Source organism: Arabidopsis thaliana, chromosome 3, assembly GCF_000001735.4.
Source record: "Arabidopsis thaliana chromosome 3, partial sequence".
Classification (NCBI taxonomy): domain Eukaryota; kingdom Viridiplantae; phylum Streptophyta; class Magnoliopsida; order Brassicales; family Brassicaceae; genus Arabidopsis; species Arabidopsis thaliana.
Window position 1 is genome coordinate 16,985,757 of NC_003074.8, and position 19,149 is coordinate 17,004,905.

Sequence of the window (19,149 nt, forward strand, 5' to 3'; positions counted from 1 at the left end):
AAATCATTGAAAACATATACTAAAACTCAAGATTAAAACATTTCTTTTACATGATGTTCAATATCATTGCGCTACGTATGACTGGTTCATCCAGTAAGGTCGTCGATCTCTCCCATTTCATTTGTAGGCTGGTTTGATGTAGAATCATTGTCCATCTGTTGTGTGAACAGAGTTGACGGTCCAGTCCCCATAGTAGCCACTATCATCAAAACATTTAACTAGTCACATCTCTAGAGTAGATAGAGAGATTAGCCATGCATGAACAAAACTTCATATATGTTTAGAAGAAATGGATCAAATATATAATCACTCTATATATAAATACCTGTGGACGTAGGCATAGCCAAGGCTTGCAGCCTCACTTTGCGACGATTAGCTAAGATTATAGCGATGAACACATATGCGACAAGAACAAACGCAACCGGTGACACTACACCGAGTATAATTGGCAGTTTACTGCTCTTTCCATTGGTTGATCCACCTGACCCCATAACAAATGTAATTTTTTTTACTTGCATAATATGCATAACTAAATGTTTTTTTTTTCTTTTCTTCATAATATTCATGTTATGATGATTACTGAGAGCTTTTTCTAATTAACAAACCCATAAGATAACAAGATAAAATGAATAGAAAGATCCAAATACAAACCTGGACTCACTTCATTGCTACCTCCAGTTCCTCCTTTGCTAGTCCCACCTGAGCCTAACACAAATAAAATTCAATGTGACTCTCTTTTTTTTTCACTCAAACTTCAAAGGTGATTATATAATCTAAATATACTAAAAGCTTGTTTGTTTTGGTAATTCGTCGAAAAATAGAGTAATTCATTAAAAATGCATTCCAAGAAAACAAACCAGATCCGGATCCACTGCTCCCAGATCCTCCTCCTCCACTTCCACCGGATCCTGATCCTGAACCGGAACCAGTTTCGTTTCCGCCTGTGCTTTCGCTTGTACCCTTACTAATTACATAAAGCTCGGCCGCATTTATCATGGGCGGTAAAAGCGCACTAGAAGTGGACCAGAGCGTCAGTAGGGTGCTTGAACTGGCCACCACATCTCTCACGACCACTTGAGTTGCTTTTCCAAACAAAGGCACAACAGGACCCCTACCAACTTGCTTACCACCAAAGAAAATGTTGAACGATCGTAAACTTGACTCTAGAGGCTCCGAGAAATACATAGCCAAGTACACCGGAACTCCTGCTGAAGGAAGAGTAGGGTCGACTAATGATAAGCCTTCCCCGGTCCAAGAGTTACGGAGGACGGACTCAGGCGGCTTGTTTGATGCACCAGAGGTATCAATGGATACAGCCGTGGACTGTATTCCCGTCACCAATATGTTTATCTCGGATGGAAGCCAAAACCTACCTTGAAGATCCGATCTAACCAAAAAAGAAAAACATTCTTCGTAAACTAGCCAAACCCGACAAGTTATTAAATATTGTGTATAATCAATCTCCCGGCAAGTTGACATAATTATGTCTCAGTCAGTGCCCCATACTAATTAGAAATTTTAAGCTATGAGATTATGAGACTATGAAGTAATTGTTCTATCTAATCCTTGGTGATGATCAGAATGTAATCGTGAACACCAAAACTAAAATATATAATCATGTACACCAAAACTAAAATATATAATCGTGAACACCAATTTCTAATTCCAACGCTGCTTTATTTAAACACATTGTAATTGTGAACACCAAAACTAAAATATATATATATTGAGACATATGTTTATGCTACTTATACACGTAATATCGATGTTACCTTAGAAATTCTGTTGCACCATACGCACGTCGTTGTTGGTAAAATAAACCTTCACCAGGACCAAGCTCGGCATACATGCCATCATCCAAGTCGACAACTTCAATGGAAGACACAAAAGGGTTTGATGATGAAGAAGTACGTACAAAACAGACGCTGGTCTCTCCACCGGCCGGGGAAAATATCAACTCCAGAAGGTAAGGTTCGAATGCTGAGGATATCGATAGGGTGCCTCGGTGTTTCCCTTCAAACACTACGCTGAAGGATGGGGTTGAGGACTTCCCGTCGTAATTCCCGTAGTAAAACATGGTTCTCACTAGAACTTTTCCGCCTTTTGTAACCGGAATGTTGGAGTAGCAATTGGAGTCGCCCGTGGGAAAGTACCGAAGTGTGGTGAGGGATTTCTCAACGGTGGTGGACGAAATAGTAGCCGAGTCTCCGGATGTGATGAAGTCTTGGTCTCCGACCCATTTTAGGTTGTTGTTGTCTACGCCTGGCAATGACGTTCCACAGTCTATGTTTACGCCTGCATGAATCATGATCGCTAAGGGTTAAATACATAAAAAAAAATTCTTCCTAAAATTAGGTGGATCTACATGATTAAGGGACATTGTTTAACGCTTTATGTTTGATGGATGTTGTGACCAAAGGATAAGAAAAGTTCCTTTTTTTGTAAACACTTTTATGCACCCCTTAAAAGAATGTGGATTTTGTGACTTAGAACACACTTTAAAACATGTGCAACCAAAACAAAAACATACAGAATCCCTTAATTATCTAGATCGGACGAAGATGTTCGAGTTTATGGCGAAATCCCAGACTCTTCCTGCTTCAGCTTACGTAATAGCCTAATAGGATAAAGAAATAAGTACTTACTGGATAGAGAGAGGGTTAGGAAGGAAAGAAAGTAGAGAAGACAAAGCAAAGCAGCACCCATGGCAGGTGCTAATATTTCAACTAATTAATGTTTCATACAAAATTTATATAGACACCCGAATATATTTACGTCATCTGTGTATATAGATGTTATATATGTTATTTAGTTGAGCTGTCAGTTAGTATTTTAAAACCAAGTTGAAATCGGCAAAATAAATAAAACTTGAGAACATTTCTTAAGAGTTTTGACCTATTTTTATGTTCCAGCGGGAAACAATTGGTACTTGAAGAACGGGCAATTACAAAATATTTACAACATGCATTTGATATTTAATTTTTCTAAAACATGCTAACAAGTTAGGAAATTCATGTCCAATGCCAATTAGATTTTGATATTAGCTATACACAATTTGAGGCCTTATTTTACCAAAGAAATAAAAAGGAGAATAAGTTGAGGCCTTGTGATCTAAGTTGGCGCAAATCAATAACGATGCATCAGTCAGTACACCATAAACTCTTATGAAAAATACTTGGCTTCATCCCTAGAACCTTATATTCATCTTTTTTATTTTAGCCAATTAAAATTTGACATCTAATAATAATAAAAAGAATTTAATTTAATCATAAAATCTAATTTGCCACTAAAACGAAATTATGTATCGGTTTGGATTTATTAGAAAAGGTCAGAATTTAGATTTTATGATTAAACGAGGTTAAATATCGGTTTGAGTTTAGAAAGTACGATTAGGGTTTAGATTTTATGATTAAACGGGTTAAATATTGGTTTAGGTTTACAAACAGATTTAGATTTTACAATTAAACGAGGTTGAATGTCGGTTTGGATTTAGAAAATACGATTAGGGTTTAGTTTTTTTTACGATTAAATGAGTTTAAATGACGGTTTAGGTTTATAAAGGAGAATTAATGTTTAAATTTTGTAATTAAACGAGATTATATATCGGTTTGGATTATAAGTATAGCTTTAATTTAATATGTAATCTAAGTAGGATTTGACATGACATGTTTTTATTGGTTAATGCAAAAGGAGGTGAATAAAAGGGTTTCATCCCTAGAAGTGAACCCAAGTTTTGTTCAACTCTTATTTAACGATTGTTTTTTACATAATATTATTTAGATAGTATTGAATATAATTGCAAATATATCAGAATTTATGTAATTTCAAATTTTTTTATGTTTCAATAAAAAGTAAATTTATCTTTTTTGAATGAATGTAATATTTATTCACCAAAATAACCAGTGTTATATCAGGTACATCTTTTCTGAATTTTCAATACTGTTGGGTACAAACCAAAGGTCCCACATCGAAAGTTTAGAAAAAGAGTTTCTAATATATAAGCTAAGTCCAACTCCAACTAGTATGAGGCCTTTTGGGAAGGAACCCAATAATAAATCCTTGCGGGCTTGAGCATATAAGCCCAAAGAGGACAATATCATACTAAATGAGAGTTGGAATGGGCTTAGAAAGCTCTTTAAATACAAAGCAATATTTCTTAATGCAAATGTAGAGGAGTGCCACCAGCGTTCGAGCAAAATATTATTACTCCATGGAGAAGGAAAATAAATCTATTCTCTATGTGAAGGAAAGGATGTCTTTGATGGTTATAGGAATTGGCACAACAGCACGAGTGATGCCACATGAGAAATGTGGCAAATAAAAAAGTTGACAACTAATTTCCATATTAATGTTGTTCACCTTGACCAACATACGAATCATTCCTGTCACTGGCCATTTCTTGTCCAAATAGAGGCGACGTCCCTGTGCCTATCCCACGCTCTTGAGGACATAGAAGAGACCAAAAACCATTATTAATTACTTGTCAATTATATTCCAATGTTTAATCTAGGAACATGTATATAACGATTAATCAACCATATACCTGTGGAAGTAGTTGGTGCTGTGTTGGACACTGGCTTCGCATTTTGACGCTTTCTCAAAATATTAACCACAAACGCTGACCAGAGAAGTACGAATACGGAGGCGAATGTAACGCCTAGAATGAGTGGTAAGCTGCTCTTTTTCTTTCCTCCTTTTAAATTTGTCCCACCTAAAATGTCATAGAAAGGGTTATTCTATTTAGTAATATAAGTAAGCAGGGAAGTATAATATAAGCTCATTTTTTTGTCTAAAAATGAAGTTATTATTTTTATCTATATTTAGTAATTAAATGCTATAATATCCAAAAAGATTATACAATGAAATGATTTAGAGTTATATGATTATATCTTCACTATTAAACTATCTTTATATGAATAAATTAATTTTATTTACTACCTTTAAGAAACTCAATACACTTTTTTGGGTATTTTTCTTCAGTGTTCAGATAATACCCAACCTTTTAGAATTCGTTTGTAGATGTTTATTTCTGTCATTTTCGTCACTTTTTTAACGTCAGAAAATGACTACACTATTCATTAACTTCAAAATATTGCTTCTTTAAATTCATACGTTTTGGTTGTTTACAAAAACATGGGAAAATTTGGTGAATATTTTGTGTGATTTAGTTTGTTTGATTGATTTGGAAGAAAGAAAGAAGTTATCTACATAAAAATCATATACAGTACATAGGTTGAATAGAAACTTACCATTATTACCACCACCGCTTTGCCCCTCGCCACCACCGTTATCACCACCACCGTTATCACCACCACCGTTATCACCACCACCGCTTTTTCCTCCGCTTCCACCGTGCTGGTTGTTACTTATGGAATATAGCTCCAAACCATTGATCATGGTTGGCAAAACCGAGTCATCAGTAGACTTTAAGACTATTTGGGACCCCGAAGTGGCCTCTACATCTCTCAAAACGAGTTGAGTCGCTTTCCCAAAAACCGGTACGATGGGATGTGAACCCACTTGCATGTCGTCCAAGAAAACGTTGAACGATCGTTTCTGGGTCCGACCTAGACTCTGAGGCTCCGAGAAGTAAAGAGCCAAATATACCAGTGTAGCAGTTGAGGGGAGAGGCAGGTCGGAGATGATTAAGCCGTCTCCTGACAATGCCTTGGACATAACAATCTCTGGCGGCTTGTTAGACGCCCCGGTGATGTCTATAGATGGGGCTGAGGTCGATAGATCGGTCAGTGCGGTGTTGTCTCCGGACGCTGACGGAGACCATAGCCTACCGAAAGGATCTAACGGATAGCTAAAATAAGTTTCCAAAAAACCAAGTTAACCAACAATAGAAAATTTATAATTACTAAACAAAATTTTGATATATGTACTTGAAATTATATAAAGAGTTATATATATATATGAATCAGTAAATGTTATCTTTAGCAAGGATCGAAATCAAATACCAAGAAAATCAATGTTAAGGATGAAAAACATATGCTATTTTATCAAAAAAGAAAACAATATGCTAATTGCTACATTGCTAACGAGAACCCCAAACATTGCATGACTAACGTTTTTATTTTTTGCATGACTAATTAACTTTGTGTATACCTTATAAGCTTTTTGGCTCCGTACGTAATTCTTTGATAGAGAATGAGACCTTCTTCAGGACCAAGATCTTTGTACATGCCGTCATCGAAGCTGTAAACTTCAATGGAAGATATAAAGGGTTATCGGACGGAGACGTACGGAGAAGGCAAACGCTGATATTCTCACTCGCCGGAGCAAAAATCACCTCAGAGAAATAAAATGTGTCCTCGTCGTCGAGTAACGACTCAGTAATATCAACAGAATCACGGTGTTTCCCGTCATAAACTATGTCGAAAGATGTCGAAACTATGTCAACTTTGTCATCGTAGTTCTCGTAGTAGTACTTCGTCCTCACGAGGGTTTTCCTGCATTTTGTCACCGGAATGTTGGTGTAGCAGTTTGTTTGACCGGTTGGAAAGTACCGGAGAGTATTGATCGGCTTTGTGGTGACGTCCGTAATATTAATGGACTCGCCGGTTGTGACGAAGCCATTATCTCCGACCCATGTTACGTTATTGGAGTCCACGTAGGATCCCGTTGTTCCACAGTCAATGCTTATACCTAACGATAAAAAAAAAAAAAAATCAGTAAATTATATGAACAAAGTTTATGGACAAAGTCATCTTTTATCATTCATGTGCAACGTAAAAATTTATATACACAGATATATAAATGGGGACCTACAATTTTTTAAAAAAAATTATAAACATATCAAAATACTAGAAGTTGTACACGCGATGTGTGGATTTTATATTCGGTTTTAGTTTTGAATATAGAATAATATTTATATTAAATTATTTATAAAATTTATTTATAATTGTTAATATATCGCTCAAAATAATTAATAATAGTAATTTTGATGTTTATAAATTATGATTTTTTTTACAAAGACATTTTAGTTGATTAAAAGTTTGCATTCAAATTTTTTTTCTTTTTATGAAAACAGTATGTTTTACTATATATAAAAAAATAAACATAAATTATTTAGTTTTTTTTTGTGAAAATGCAAATGCATGTATTACGAATTGTTTTGAAATTCAAAACAATAGATGAACCTTCTTCACATTTACAAATTTAAAGCCTATGATTTAAGATAACTTTCAATGAAAAACCCTCCAACTTGACTAAAGATCTCAGATGTCGGTTAAAAAAATAATAAGTCTATAAAATTTGTTAAATGTATTGAAAGACGTTAATTTCTATATATATTTAATTTTTTTAAAATTGTTAATATAATTCAAAATATTTAATTTGGAAAGACAAATAAATAGTTATATTATTATTGTGGTCATACCTGTTATTATCGCTCCATCATTTTTTGAGACTAACTAAAACACTTGCCTCAATTTTTGTATTTTATGAATAATCAAAACTTTGATTCTTGCCTTCTCTTGCAATTGACTTTACTATCCATAGTATACTAGCTTTTTCTTTCATATCCATTTAAATGGTTTAAAGTGCATTTGATGCCTACCAAAAAAAAAAACTAACAAAAATATATAAGTAAGACTCAATATAACTATTTTAGAAACTTTAAACAATGTGAAATCATTTACAAACACTTACAAAAAACGAAATCTGAAAGCTATTATGAGTCCAAACCTTAAAAGAAAGAGACAAATTGATAAGGTTGAGACTCTTGCCCGTTTTGCTTCCTCTTTCATATCCATTTATGGTTTAAAGTGCATTTGATGTCTACTTCCAAAAAAAAAAAAGATGCAAAAATTTCTCGATTTACATTTAGAACAAAACAAAAACATGTAAGTAAGACTCAATATAACCATTTTAGAAACATTAAACAATATGAAATCATTCACAAAAACTAAAAGAAAAAGAAAAAAAAAAACTCTTGCCGTAAACGTTGGTGATACCGTAAATGTTGGTGATACAACAAACCATCTTCCATTTTTCTTTCAGTAATTGAGTAACTTCAATTGTCAAAGGAAACAAAAGCATTTGTAAATATGTGTGTGTTGTGTTTGTGTAAATATTTGCTATTTATATTAGAAAAGTAGATTGTTAGGGTATAACTAATAAAGGTTAATAATTATAGAAGAACGTTTACAACACGAACGTTACATGAGTAACAAACTAATAATATCTTTTTTTAAAACGTTACATGAGACATTGAGTATTCAATCTCATTGAGCCACTAATAACCTTAATGAGGTTTAATCCTAATTTTTTTTCTCTCGTTCCTCTTAACAGTTATCAAAACTATGGTCATTTGAGTCTTTTTTAATCAGGTGAGCTTTACATCTATTTCTCATTTATTTTTTATTAAATCATATTTTTAAAAGCATATGTAGTATTTAAATATTGATAAGTGATACATCATAACATATATACTATAATTACTATTCTTTTATCATTGTTTTAAATAAATCACTTCCAAAATAAAATGATTTGGAACTATTATATATGAGTTTATATCAACAAACTATTTTGTAATTTACTTTATCATACATTTATTTTGTAAAAATAAGATATGATATGTTTATTAATATATACATGCATAAATAACATAGAAAAAGAAAAACTGTTAAAATATGAGCAAATGTAAGATATCAAATTTTACAGATTTTTTAAAAATGTAATCATATAATACTGAAACAAAATTATTTTAATTAATTATTGTTTAAAAGAACTAAAAATGGAAAAAAATCTTATAAAATTGGAGAATTATTTATAGTTGTGAACTATTAATGTGCAGTCTAAAACATAATATCATGTCAAAATTTAAAAGATTTTATTTTGCAATTAGTTAAGAGAGTTGCAATTATGCTAGAAAAAAAATTATTTCAAAATTGTAGTTTAATATGTAGTAATTTTATAGTTTAATGACTATTTTTCTAAATATATGATATATATATTAATAAATTATATTAGTTAAATATGAGAAAATGTAAGATATCAAATTTTAACAGATTTTTAAGACATTTAATCATATAATATTGAAACAAAATTATTTTAATTAATTATTGTTAAACGAACTAAAAATGGAAAAAAAATCTTATAAAATTGAAGAATTATTTATAGTTGTGAACTATTAATGCCAGTCTAAAACATAATATCATATCAAAATTTTAAAAGATTTGATTTTGCAATTAGTTAAGAGAGTTGCAATTATGCTAGAAAAAAAATTATTTCAAAATTGTAATTTAATATGTAGTAATTTTATAGTTTAATGACTATTTTCTAAATATATGATATATTTATTAATAAATTATATTAGTTAAATATGAGTAAATGTAAGATATCAAATTTTAACTGATTTTAAATTTATTTAATCATATAATATTAAAACAAAATTATTTTAATTAATTATTGTTTAAAAGAACTAAAAATGGAAAAAAAATCTGTTAAAATTGAAGAATTATTTATAGTTGTGAACTATTAATGTGCAGTCTAAAACATAATATCATGTCAAAAATTTTAAAAGATTTGATTTTGCAATTAGTTAAGAGAGTTGCAATTATGCTAGAAAAAAAATCATTTCAAAATTGTAATTTAATATGTAGTAATTTTATAGTTTAATGACTATTTTCTAAATATATGATATATTTATTAATAAATTATATTAGTTAAATATGAGCAAATGTAAGATATCAAATTTTAACAGATTTTAAATTTTTTAATCATATAATATTGAAACAAAATTATTTTAATTAATTATTGTTTAAAAGAACTAAAAATGGAAAAAAATCTTATAAAATTGGAGAATTATTTATAGTTGTGAACTATTAATGTGCAGTATAAAACATAATATCATGTCAAAATTTAAAAGATTTGATTTTGTAATTAAGTAAGAGAGTTGCAATTATGCTAAAAAAAAAATTATTTTAAAATTGTAGTTTAATAATTTTATAGTTTAATGACTATTTTTCTAAATATATAATATATTTATTAATAAATTATTTTAGTCAAACTACAATTAATGATAAGTACACGTGTCATCAAAGTAGAGTGCCAAATGTCGCATTGGTAGGCAATAGAAAAAACCTTCTCTTATTATATAAGATTTGTAGTTTAAGTTTATACCAAAAAATGATTTAAAATAATTATATTTGTTTTTTATGTATTATAAAGCTGAAACAAATCTGAAAAAAATCAAATCCAACCAAACCGATTCTTTAACTGGACTGCCCATCCCTAAACCAAATTCCATTTATCAAACTAAACAGTTAAGGAGATTTTAGACATTCTATTAGTTGTATACTTGTAAAAACATTTATTGTGGTCCATATTCATTTCCTTCATCACAAACTGTAACACCCTTTTCGATGTCTAGATGGCTTCTAAGTTTCAATTACGTATACGTTAACCCATAAGGGTTGATTCCATTATGTTCATTGTAGTAAGACGATGATCATGAATGCGAAAGTGATACAACTATATATATTGTTTCTTAAAAAAGCCTTGTAAATTAAATATATAAAAAATATTTACCATTTTGATCTTGAGCTTGAACAATGTGAATAATAGCCAAAGTTGATATAAATGCGAGCAACAAAAACCTATGGCGACTCTCCATATTCTCTTATTTCCAAAGCACTGTCAATGCAACTTCTGCTTCAAATCAAAACAATATATATGATGTCAATATATACACAGTGGAAGCACACAACTATTGTGCCACATTACAATACAATAAAAGCCTTTCCAAAGTGAAACCTCAAAATACGTGAGAACATGACTAATTATTAGTATACAAAGAGAAGTTCAATGATTAAATACGTAATCTAGTGGGCAATAAGATGTTTTCAAATTATATATCATTCCTCCTCCCTCATATAACTCTGTTAGGCTAAAATTCCATTCATATACCGTCAATTGCTAATTAATATTTTTCTTATCAGTCACACTGCAAATTAATGTTGTATCATATCATTTCAGTGTCAATATTATCTGTAAGATTTGGTTTTGACTTTTGACATTGATATATGTTATAACACAATTTTGAGGTCTTATTTTATGCCCCAAAAAGAACAACTTGAGACCTGATTTTGGTTGGCTTGCGTGCGAGCTAATCGGAGATTGCCTTTTCTGGTTTGTTTCGTTGACACCTTTTGAACAATTCATCACATATTGGTAAGTAGGGTCCGCAACACATATATATTATGAATATAATTTTTGAAGTTTAACAAGAATTGTATCAAAGAATTCATTATAGTTAATTGGTCTAGCTCCCCCCTCGACCACATCTCCCCACTATCCCACTCATTTGTCTAACTCATAGCTACCACCAACTTTCAATAATCATTAAATAGAATGGTTTTGAAATAATTGTTTTCATCTAATTGTTTAATTTGTTCCCGGATGGATAAGGATATGGTTAAGGCTAGTTGGTTCGAATTGTCATTCATTAATTTACATTTTACATATAAAATATAGTTTTGAGAAAGTTTAGCTTCTTTTTTATGACCAAGAAATCATTGATCTTACTGACTGATCGGAAGTAATAACACTATATAACTTTGCTGACTATAGTTATTCTGTGAGCAAGAAATCATTATTCTTCGATCGAAAACAATGGTAATTAAACAACGTTTGCGAAGAGTTTTGGATAAGGTTTTAGATATTGCATTGCATCACTTCTTATATAAGCTTTCAATTACCTTTCTAATCTTATCAGACTTCTTGTCGGATATCATATAATTAAACTTTTATTAAAAAGAATCATAAATAAGACCAAAAAAGGTGTAGAAATAGAATAACACATGGATCTAGCTCGTCCACAACTAGTTTCCATGTTCATCTTGAACAACATACTACGAATCAATCTTGTCGCTGACCGTTTCTTGTCCAAATAGAGGCGACGTCCCTGTGCGTATTCCATGCTCTTGAGGACATAGGAGAGACCAAAAACCAATATGACCTGTCAATTATATTCCAATATTTAATCTAGGAAAAATATAACGATTACGCAACCATATAAATACCTGTGGACATAGTTGGTGATTTGTTGGACTGTTGCATCGCATTTTGACGCTTTCTCAAAATACTAACCACAAACGCTGACCAGAGAATTACGAACACGAAGGCGAACGTAACGCCTAGAATGAGTGGTACGTTGTTTTTTTTCTTTCCTCCTTTGCATGTATAATTAAGTTAATTATTTGTCTAAAAATGAAAATTGTATCCTTATCTATACACGTTGATAAAAAAAAATCTATATTTAGTAATTATATTTTCTGATATATAATAATATCCAATCAAATGATATAATGTTACCTATATACTGTTAAACTTTCTATATATGAGTTATAATTAATTTAATTTGTTTTGTTTTTGAAACTCAATACACCTTTTAACGTCAGAAAATGAAAACACATTCACTATCTTCAAAATAGTACTTCTTTAAATTTAACTTATTACCTTTTGGTTGTTTACTAAAACTTGGGAAAATCTTGTGAATTTTTGGATGTGATGTAATTTGTTTAATTGACCAGGAAAAAAAGTTATTAATAAAACATTTACATAGGTTCAATAAAAACTTACCATTATTACTACTGCCGCTTTGGCCCCCGCCTCCGCTTCCATGGTCCTTGTAGTTACTTATCGAATAGACCTCCAAACCACTGATGATGGTCGGCAAACCCGAGTCATCGGTTGACTTAAAAACTAACTGGGACTCCGAACTGGCCATTATATCTCTTAAAACGACTTGAGTCGCTTTCCCAAAAACTGGTACTATGGGATGTGAACCCACTTGCATGCCGTCCAAGAAAACGGTGAACGATCGTTTTTGGGTCCGACCTAGACTCTGAGGCTCTGAAAAGTAAAGAGCTAAGTATACCGGTAGAAGGGTAGAGGGGAGATTCAGGCCGGACATTATAAAGCCGTCTCCTGACATTGCCTTCGTCATAACAATCTCTGGCGGTTTGTTCAACGCTCCGGTGATATCTATGGATGGGGCTGAGGTTGTAAGATCGATCAGTCCGGGATAGTCTTGGGACCCTTTTGGGGACCATAGCCTACCGTAAGGATCTAACGGGTAGCTAAAATAAATTTTGAAGAAACCACAATTAGAAAAATTATGGGTCTCACTTTAGTTAATAAATTGACATGAGACTTTAAAGATACTACGACTAATTGATGCATGTATGAATAATAAATCCCCAAACATTCGAGGACCAGTTTTGTGTGTACCTTATAAGCTTTGTGGCACCGTACGCATTTCTTTTATAGAGAATGAAACCTTCTTCAGGACCAAGATCGTCATACATGCCGGCATCGAAGCGGTAAACTTCAATGGAAGATATAAAAGGGTTATCGGACGGAGACGTACGGACGAGGCAAACGCTGATATTCTCATTCGCCGGAGCAAATATCACCTCAGAGTAATGGAATGTTTCCTCGTCGCTGAACAACGAGTCAACTGTCATAGCAATAGAATTACGGTGTTTCCCATCGTAAACCACGTCGAAAGATGGTGGCGAGTAATTCTCGTCATAGTTTTTGTAGTAAAATTTCGTCCTCACGAGGGTGGTCCGGCCTTTTGTCGCTGGAATGTTGGTGTAGCAATTTGTTTGACCTGTTGGAAAGTACCGGAGGGTATTGATCGGTTTTTTGACGACGTCCGTGATATTAATGGACTCGCCGGTGGTGACGAAGCCTTTATCTCCGACCCATGTTACATTGTTGGAGTCCACGTAGGAACCCGTTGTTCCACAGTCAATGCTTATACCTAATGATAGTGGGAAATAAATAACCGATCAGTAATTTGAAAATAGTTTGATTTGGTCAGATTATTCAGTAATCAAACCCCATTGGTCAAAAAAAAACAATGAAGGAAATTTAGACATTCTTAATATGTTAGGTGCATACTTGTAAAAGAAGAAGACTATCTTGTGATACAACTTCAATGTAAACTTCTTTTCTTTGTTTTTGGTAAATATATATTTCCTTCTTCACAAATTGTACAACCTTTTTTGGTGTTTTAGCAATGGGTTTCAACTACGTGATACAATGAATATCTTTTAAAAAAAAAAAAAAAAAAAAACTACGTGATATACAACAAAAAAAAACTCGTAAATGGAATTTATAAATGTGTGTACGTACCTTCTTGAGCTTGAATAATGTGGAATTGGTGAACTGTAACCAAAGTTGATAGAAATGCGAGCAACAAGAGCCCACTCTCCATATTTTCTAACTCAAGGAGCAAAATCAAGACAAGTACTACTATAAATCAAGGATATGTAAGATATATATACACAAGTGGGAGCACACAACTATTTCTCGACACTTCAAGAAAATAATTTCCCAAATGAAGCCACAAAGTTACGTGAGAACATGACTTATTATTAAGATGCAAAGAGAAATACAATGATTAAATACGTACTCTAGTGGGAAATAAAATGTTTTTTGTTTCCTTTTCTAATAAGTTTAGAAGCCCTATTATATTCAAGTGGTCTAGTTTAATCATAAAAACCTATAGTAAATCGTATGAAAGACATTCGAAACTTAGTAGTTTTCTATTGGGATTTGAAACCGTAAAACAAAACCGAAATTTTTGTATGATATGTTACAACCGATGACTCAAATAACCTTGATACTCAACACAATTCAGCTCAAACTTAAGAACTTTCCAAGATTTCAATCCAAAATAAAACGCATAAAGAGATAAGCGACCACACAAGACAACACGCGATTGTTTATCCAATTCGAATCATCGGTATGATGAATCTACGTCTGGGGCCAGATTCAATCCATCAATCCACTACGAAGAATCAATCGTTTCTCTCTCTTGAGCTCAAAAAAGAGCTTCAGACCATCTCCAATAGGAGGATGTAATCAAAAAATTGTTGGGTTCTCTTGTTTAATGACAATAAAAACAAATCAAAACTGATAAAAATCAAGAGAGTCGGCTTTCTGGGGAGAAGATAATCTGGACATAACTAGGATTTGTATTAGATAACTCCTAGTACACATATTTTAGATAACTCCTAAAATAATAAGCCTAATTTCCTTTTTCTTCATTAGTAACTTGCTCTTCAAGTCACTTATCCTTCAAGCTTAATCCAACATAGTTTCCATGTTAATGTTGTTCATTTTGAACAACGTACGAATCATTCGTGTCACTGGCCATTTCTTGTCCAAATAGAGGTGACGTCCCTGTGCCTATCCCACGCTCTTGAGGACATAGGAGAGACCAAAAACCATTATTAACTACTTGTCAATTATATTCCAATGTTAAATCTAGGAACATGTATATAACGATTAATCATCCATATACCTGTGGAAGTAGTTGGTGCTGTGTTGGACACTGGCTTCGCATTTTGACGCTTTCTCAAAATATTAACCACAAACGCTGACCAGAGAATTACGAATACGGAGGCGAATGTAACGCCTAGAATGAGTGGTAAGCTGTTCTTTTTCTTTCCTCCTTTTAAATTTGTCCCACCTAAAATGTCATAGAAAGGGTTATTCTATTAAGTAATATAAGCAAGCAGGGAAGTATAATTTAAGCTCATTTTTTGTCTTAAAATGAAGTTTGTATTTTTATCTATATTTACTAATTAAATGCTATAATATCCAAAAAGATTATACAATGAAATGATTTAAAGTTATATGATTATATCTTCACTATTAAACCATCTTTATATGAATAAATTAATTTTATTTACTACCTTTAAGAAACTCAATACACTTTTTTGGGTAAATGACCAAAAAAAACCTGTATTTTTCTTCAGCGTTCATATAATACCCAACCTTTTAGAATTCGTTTGTAGAGGTTTATTTCTGTCATCTTCCTCACTTTTTTAGCGTCAGAAAATGACTACACTATTCATTATCTTCAAAATATTGCTTCTTTAAATTAATACGTTTTGGTTGTTTACCAAAAACATGGGAAAACTTGGTGAATATTTTGTGTGACTTAGTTTGTTTGATTTATCTGGAAAAAGAAACAAGTTATCTATATAAAAATCATATATGCAGTACATAGGTCAATAGAAACTTACCATTATTACCACCACCGCTTTGCCCCCCGCCACCACCGTTATCACCACCACCGCTTTTTCCTCCGCTTCCACCGTGCTGATTGTTACTTATGGAATATAGCTCCAAACCATTGATCATGGTCGGCAATACCGAGTCATCAGTAGACTTTAAGACTATTTGGGACCCCGAAGTGGCCTCTACATCTCTCAAAACGAGTTGAGTCGCTTTCCCAAAAACCGGTACGATGGGATGTGAACCCACTTGCATGTCGTCCAAGAAAACGTTGAACGATCGTTTCTGGGTCCGACCTAGACTCTGAGGCTCCGAGAAGTAAAGAGCCAAATATACCAGTGTAGCAGTTGAGGGGAGAGGCAGGTCGGAGATGATTAAGCCGTCTCCTGACAATGCCTTGGACATAACAATCTCTGGCGGCTTGTTAGACGCCCCGGTGATGTCTATAGATGGGGCTGAGGTCGATAGATCGGTCAGTGCGGTGTTGTCTCCGGACGCTGACGGAGACCATAGCCTACCGAAAGGATCTAACGGATAGCTAAAATAAGTTTCCAAAAAACCAAGTTAACCAACAATAGAAAATTTATAATTACTAAACAAAATTTTGATATATGTACTTGAAATTATATAAAGAGTTAAATATATATATGAATCAGTAAATGTTATCTATAGCAAGGATCGAAATCAAATGCCAAGAAAATCAATGTCAAGGATGAAAAACATATGCTATTTTATCAAAAAAAAAGAAAACAATATGGTAATTGCTAACGAGAATGAAATTTCCCTATTTGAATACCACGATTATTTGATTCATATATGGAACCCCAAACATTGCATGACTAACTTTTTTTTTTTTTTTTGCATGACTAACTTTGTGTGTACCTTATAAGCTTTTTGGCTCCGTACGTAATTCTTTGATAGAGAATGAGACCTTCTTCAGGACCAAGATCTTTGTACATGCCGTCATCGAAGCTGTAAACTTCAATGGAAGATATAAAAGGGTTATCGGACGGAGACGTACGGAGAAGGCAAACGCTGATATTCTCACTCGCCGGAGCAAAAATCACCTCAGAGAAATAAAATGTGTCCTCGTCGTCGAGTAACGACTCAGTAATATCAACAGAATCACGGTGTTTCCCGTCATAAACTATGTCGAAAGATGGCGGCGAGAACTTGTCATCGTAGTTCTCGTAGTAGTACTTCGTCCTCACGAGGGTTTTCCTGCCTTTTGTCACCGGAATATTGGTGTAGCAGTTTGTTTGACCGGTTGGAAAATACCGGAGAGTATTGATCGGCTTTGTGGTGACGTCCGTAATATTAATGGATTCGCCGGTGGTGACGAAACCCTTATCTCCGACCCATGTTACGTTGTTGGAGTCCACGTAGGATCCCGTTGTTCCACAGTCAATGCTTATACCTAACGATAGTGGAGGAAATAAAAACTGATCAGTAACTTAAAAATTAGATTGATATATGGATACATATATATAACATTGGGAGGTTTTTAAAAATTATAATAATCTATATATCAGATATTTATAGTTTAGGTTTCAACAAAACAACCAAAAGAAGAACAATAAAAACTGATTTAAAAATGATTTTATATGGATATTTTGTTATTATCGAAAAAATCTGAAAAAAACTAAACTGAAACCAAACCTAATCTTTAACTAGACTGCCCATCCCTAAATCAAACTACAGTGATCAAACAAAACAATTAAACACAGCGGGAAGGAGATTTTAGACACTTTTGTGGTCTATATTCATTTCCTTCTTCACATATTGTAGTAACACCCTTTTCGATGTTTAGATGATTTTAGCAAGGACAATTCTCAAAATACCACATTTAAGTTTTTGTTTTTTAAAATACCACTTAAATATAAGTTTTTAGTAATACCATTGAATGTTTTAGGTTTCAAAAGTACAACAAAACTAAAATTTAACTTTCAAGATTCAAAACTAATCCTTGAAGCCTAAACTAAGCATGCCACTTCGAATTAACCAAACCGAACCAATCAGATATTTTGGTTATTATATCGGTTAATTGCATTTTAAAATTCTTCCGAAATTAATTTCTATGGTTAGTGTAAAAAAAATCAAACTAAACCGAAATTAACCATAAATTATTTTGCGTTCTAAATCACAATTTTATGAAACTAATAGTAGTAGTTATTGCAACAAAACTTACAAGTATGGTATTTTAAAGAATTTATCTTTTACCAATGGCTTTCAAGTTTCAACTACATATGTCGTCAACCCATAAGGGTTGATTCCATTATGTTCATTGTAGTAAGACGATGATCATGAATGCCAAAGGGATATACAACTATATCTAACAAAAATATTTACCTTTTTGATCCTGAGCTTGAACAAGGTGAACAATAGCCAAAGTTGATATAAATGCGAGTAACAAAACCCCATGGGGACTCTCCATATCCCCACTGTGTATAGACATCATGTATTTTTTCTTGATTTAAAGCAGAACTTGCATTGACATTATAAGAGAAGACTTTTCAGAGTAAAGCCTGAAAATTACGTGAGATCATGACTAATTAGTAGGATACAAAGAGAAATTCAATGATTAAATACGTATCTGGTGGGCAATAGGATATATTATTTTTGGGTTATACGTCATATTATATTCAAGTTAGGTAGTTTATCAAAGTAGTATCATATAAACCTAGTAGAATGAAATTTATTAATTTAAGCCTAAGAGAAATATTCCGTTCATATACTGTCAATTGGAAATTAATAATTTTCTTATCAGTTAAACTGGAACTTAATAATATCGTATCATATCATTTCATCAATATTATATGTAAAATTTGGTGTTGGCTTTTGACATTGATATACATGTCGTACACAATTTTGGTGTTGGCATTTTGTCACCGGAATGTTGGTGTAGCAATTGGTTTGACCGGTTGGAAAGTACCGGAGAGTATTGATCGATTTTCTTACGACGTCCGTAATATTAATGGACTAGCCGGTGGCGACGAAGCCATTATCTCCGACCCATGTTACGTTGTTGGAGTCCACGTAAAGATCCCGTTGATCCACAGTCAATGATTATACCTAATGAAGTAATGATAGTGGGAAATTAAT

The 19,149-nt window shown here is 32.7% G+C and overlaps 3 protein-coding genes and 1 pseudogene across 5 annotated transcripts; all 4 read right to left on the minus strand.

Moving 5' to 3' along the window:
* Nucleotides 1–86: 86 nt before the first annotated feature.
* Nucleotides 87–2,308, minus strand: AT3G46240 (ER protein carbohydrate-binding protein; the record flags this gene model as incomplete). The annotated part of the gene is made up of 5 exons (NM_114493.2): nt 87–199; nt 326–481; nt 673–705; nt 858–1,373; nt 1,822–2,308. 5 exons carry the CDS (start codon nt 2,306–2,308, stop codon nt 87–89), a joined length of 1,305 nt encoding a protein of 434 aa, NP_190210.2.
* A 2,039-nt stretch (nt 2,309–4,347) lies between these two features.
* On the minus strand, nt 4,348–6,574 carry AT3G46250 (annotated as a pseudogene). The gene is made up of 4 exons: nt 6,112–6,574; nt 5,250–5,809; nt 4,544–4,711; nt 4,348–4,440 (listed from the first exon to the last, which is right to left on the minus strand).
* Nucleotides 6,575–12,406: 5,832 nt separating this feature from the next.
* On the minus strand, nt 12,407–14,236 carry AT3G46260 (kinase-like protein; the record flags this gene model as incomplete). The annotated part of the gene is made up of 3 exons (NM_114494.1): nt 12,407–13,091; nt 13,243–13,780; nt 14,155–14,236. The coding sequence occupies 3 exons, from the start codon at nt 14,234–14,236 to the stop codon at nt 12,407–12,409; spliced, it is 1,305 nt and encodes a 434-aa protein (NP_190211.1).
* A 335-nt stretch (nt 14,237–14,571) lies between these two features.
* AT3G46270 (receptor protein kinase-like protein) lies at nt 14,572–18,588 on the minus strand. 2 transcript variants are annotated; one of them, NM_114495.4, is made up of 5 exons: nt 18,397–18,495; nt 16,930–17,464; nt 16,056–16,585; nt 15,329–15,496; nt 14,572–15,225 (listed from the first exon to the last, which is right to left on the minus strand). In NM_114495.4, the coding sequence occupies exons 1-5, from the start codon at nt 18,479–18,481 to the stop codon at nt 15,131–15,133; spliced, it is 1,413 nt and encodes a 470-aa protein (NP_190212.2). In that variant the 5' UTR covers nt 18,482–18,495; the 3' UTR covers nt 14,572–15,130. The 2 variants fall into 2 exon arrangements, with proteins under 2 accessions (NP_190212.2, NP_001325612.1); NM_001339244.1 differs by having other exon boundaries at nt 14,616–15,225; nt 18,397–18,588.
* Between the last annotated feature and the right edge of the window lie 561 nt (nt 18,589–19,149).

What these genes read in the sequence shown, in the direction of transcription:
- AT3G46270 (NM_001339244.1), bottom strand. Translation starts at nt 18,505, where the DNA reads ATGATGTCTATACACAGTGGGGATATGGAGAGTCCCCATGGGGTTTTG. An exon ending in GGAGCCAAAAAGCTTATAAG is followed by an intron (nt 16,586 to 16,929) that starts GTACACACAAAG and finishes AACTTATTTTAG; the next exon opens with CTATCCGTTAGATCCTTTCG. An exon ending in AGCACCAACTACTTCCACAG is followed by an intron (nt 15,226 to 15,328) that starts GTATATGGATGA and finishes TATGTCCTCAAG; the next exon opens with AGCGTGGGATAGGCACAGGG.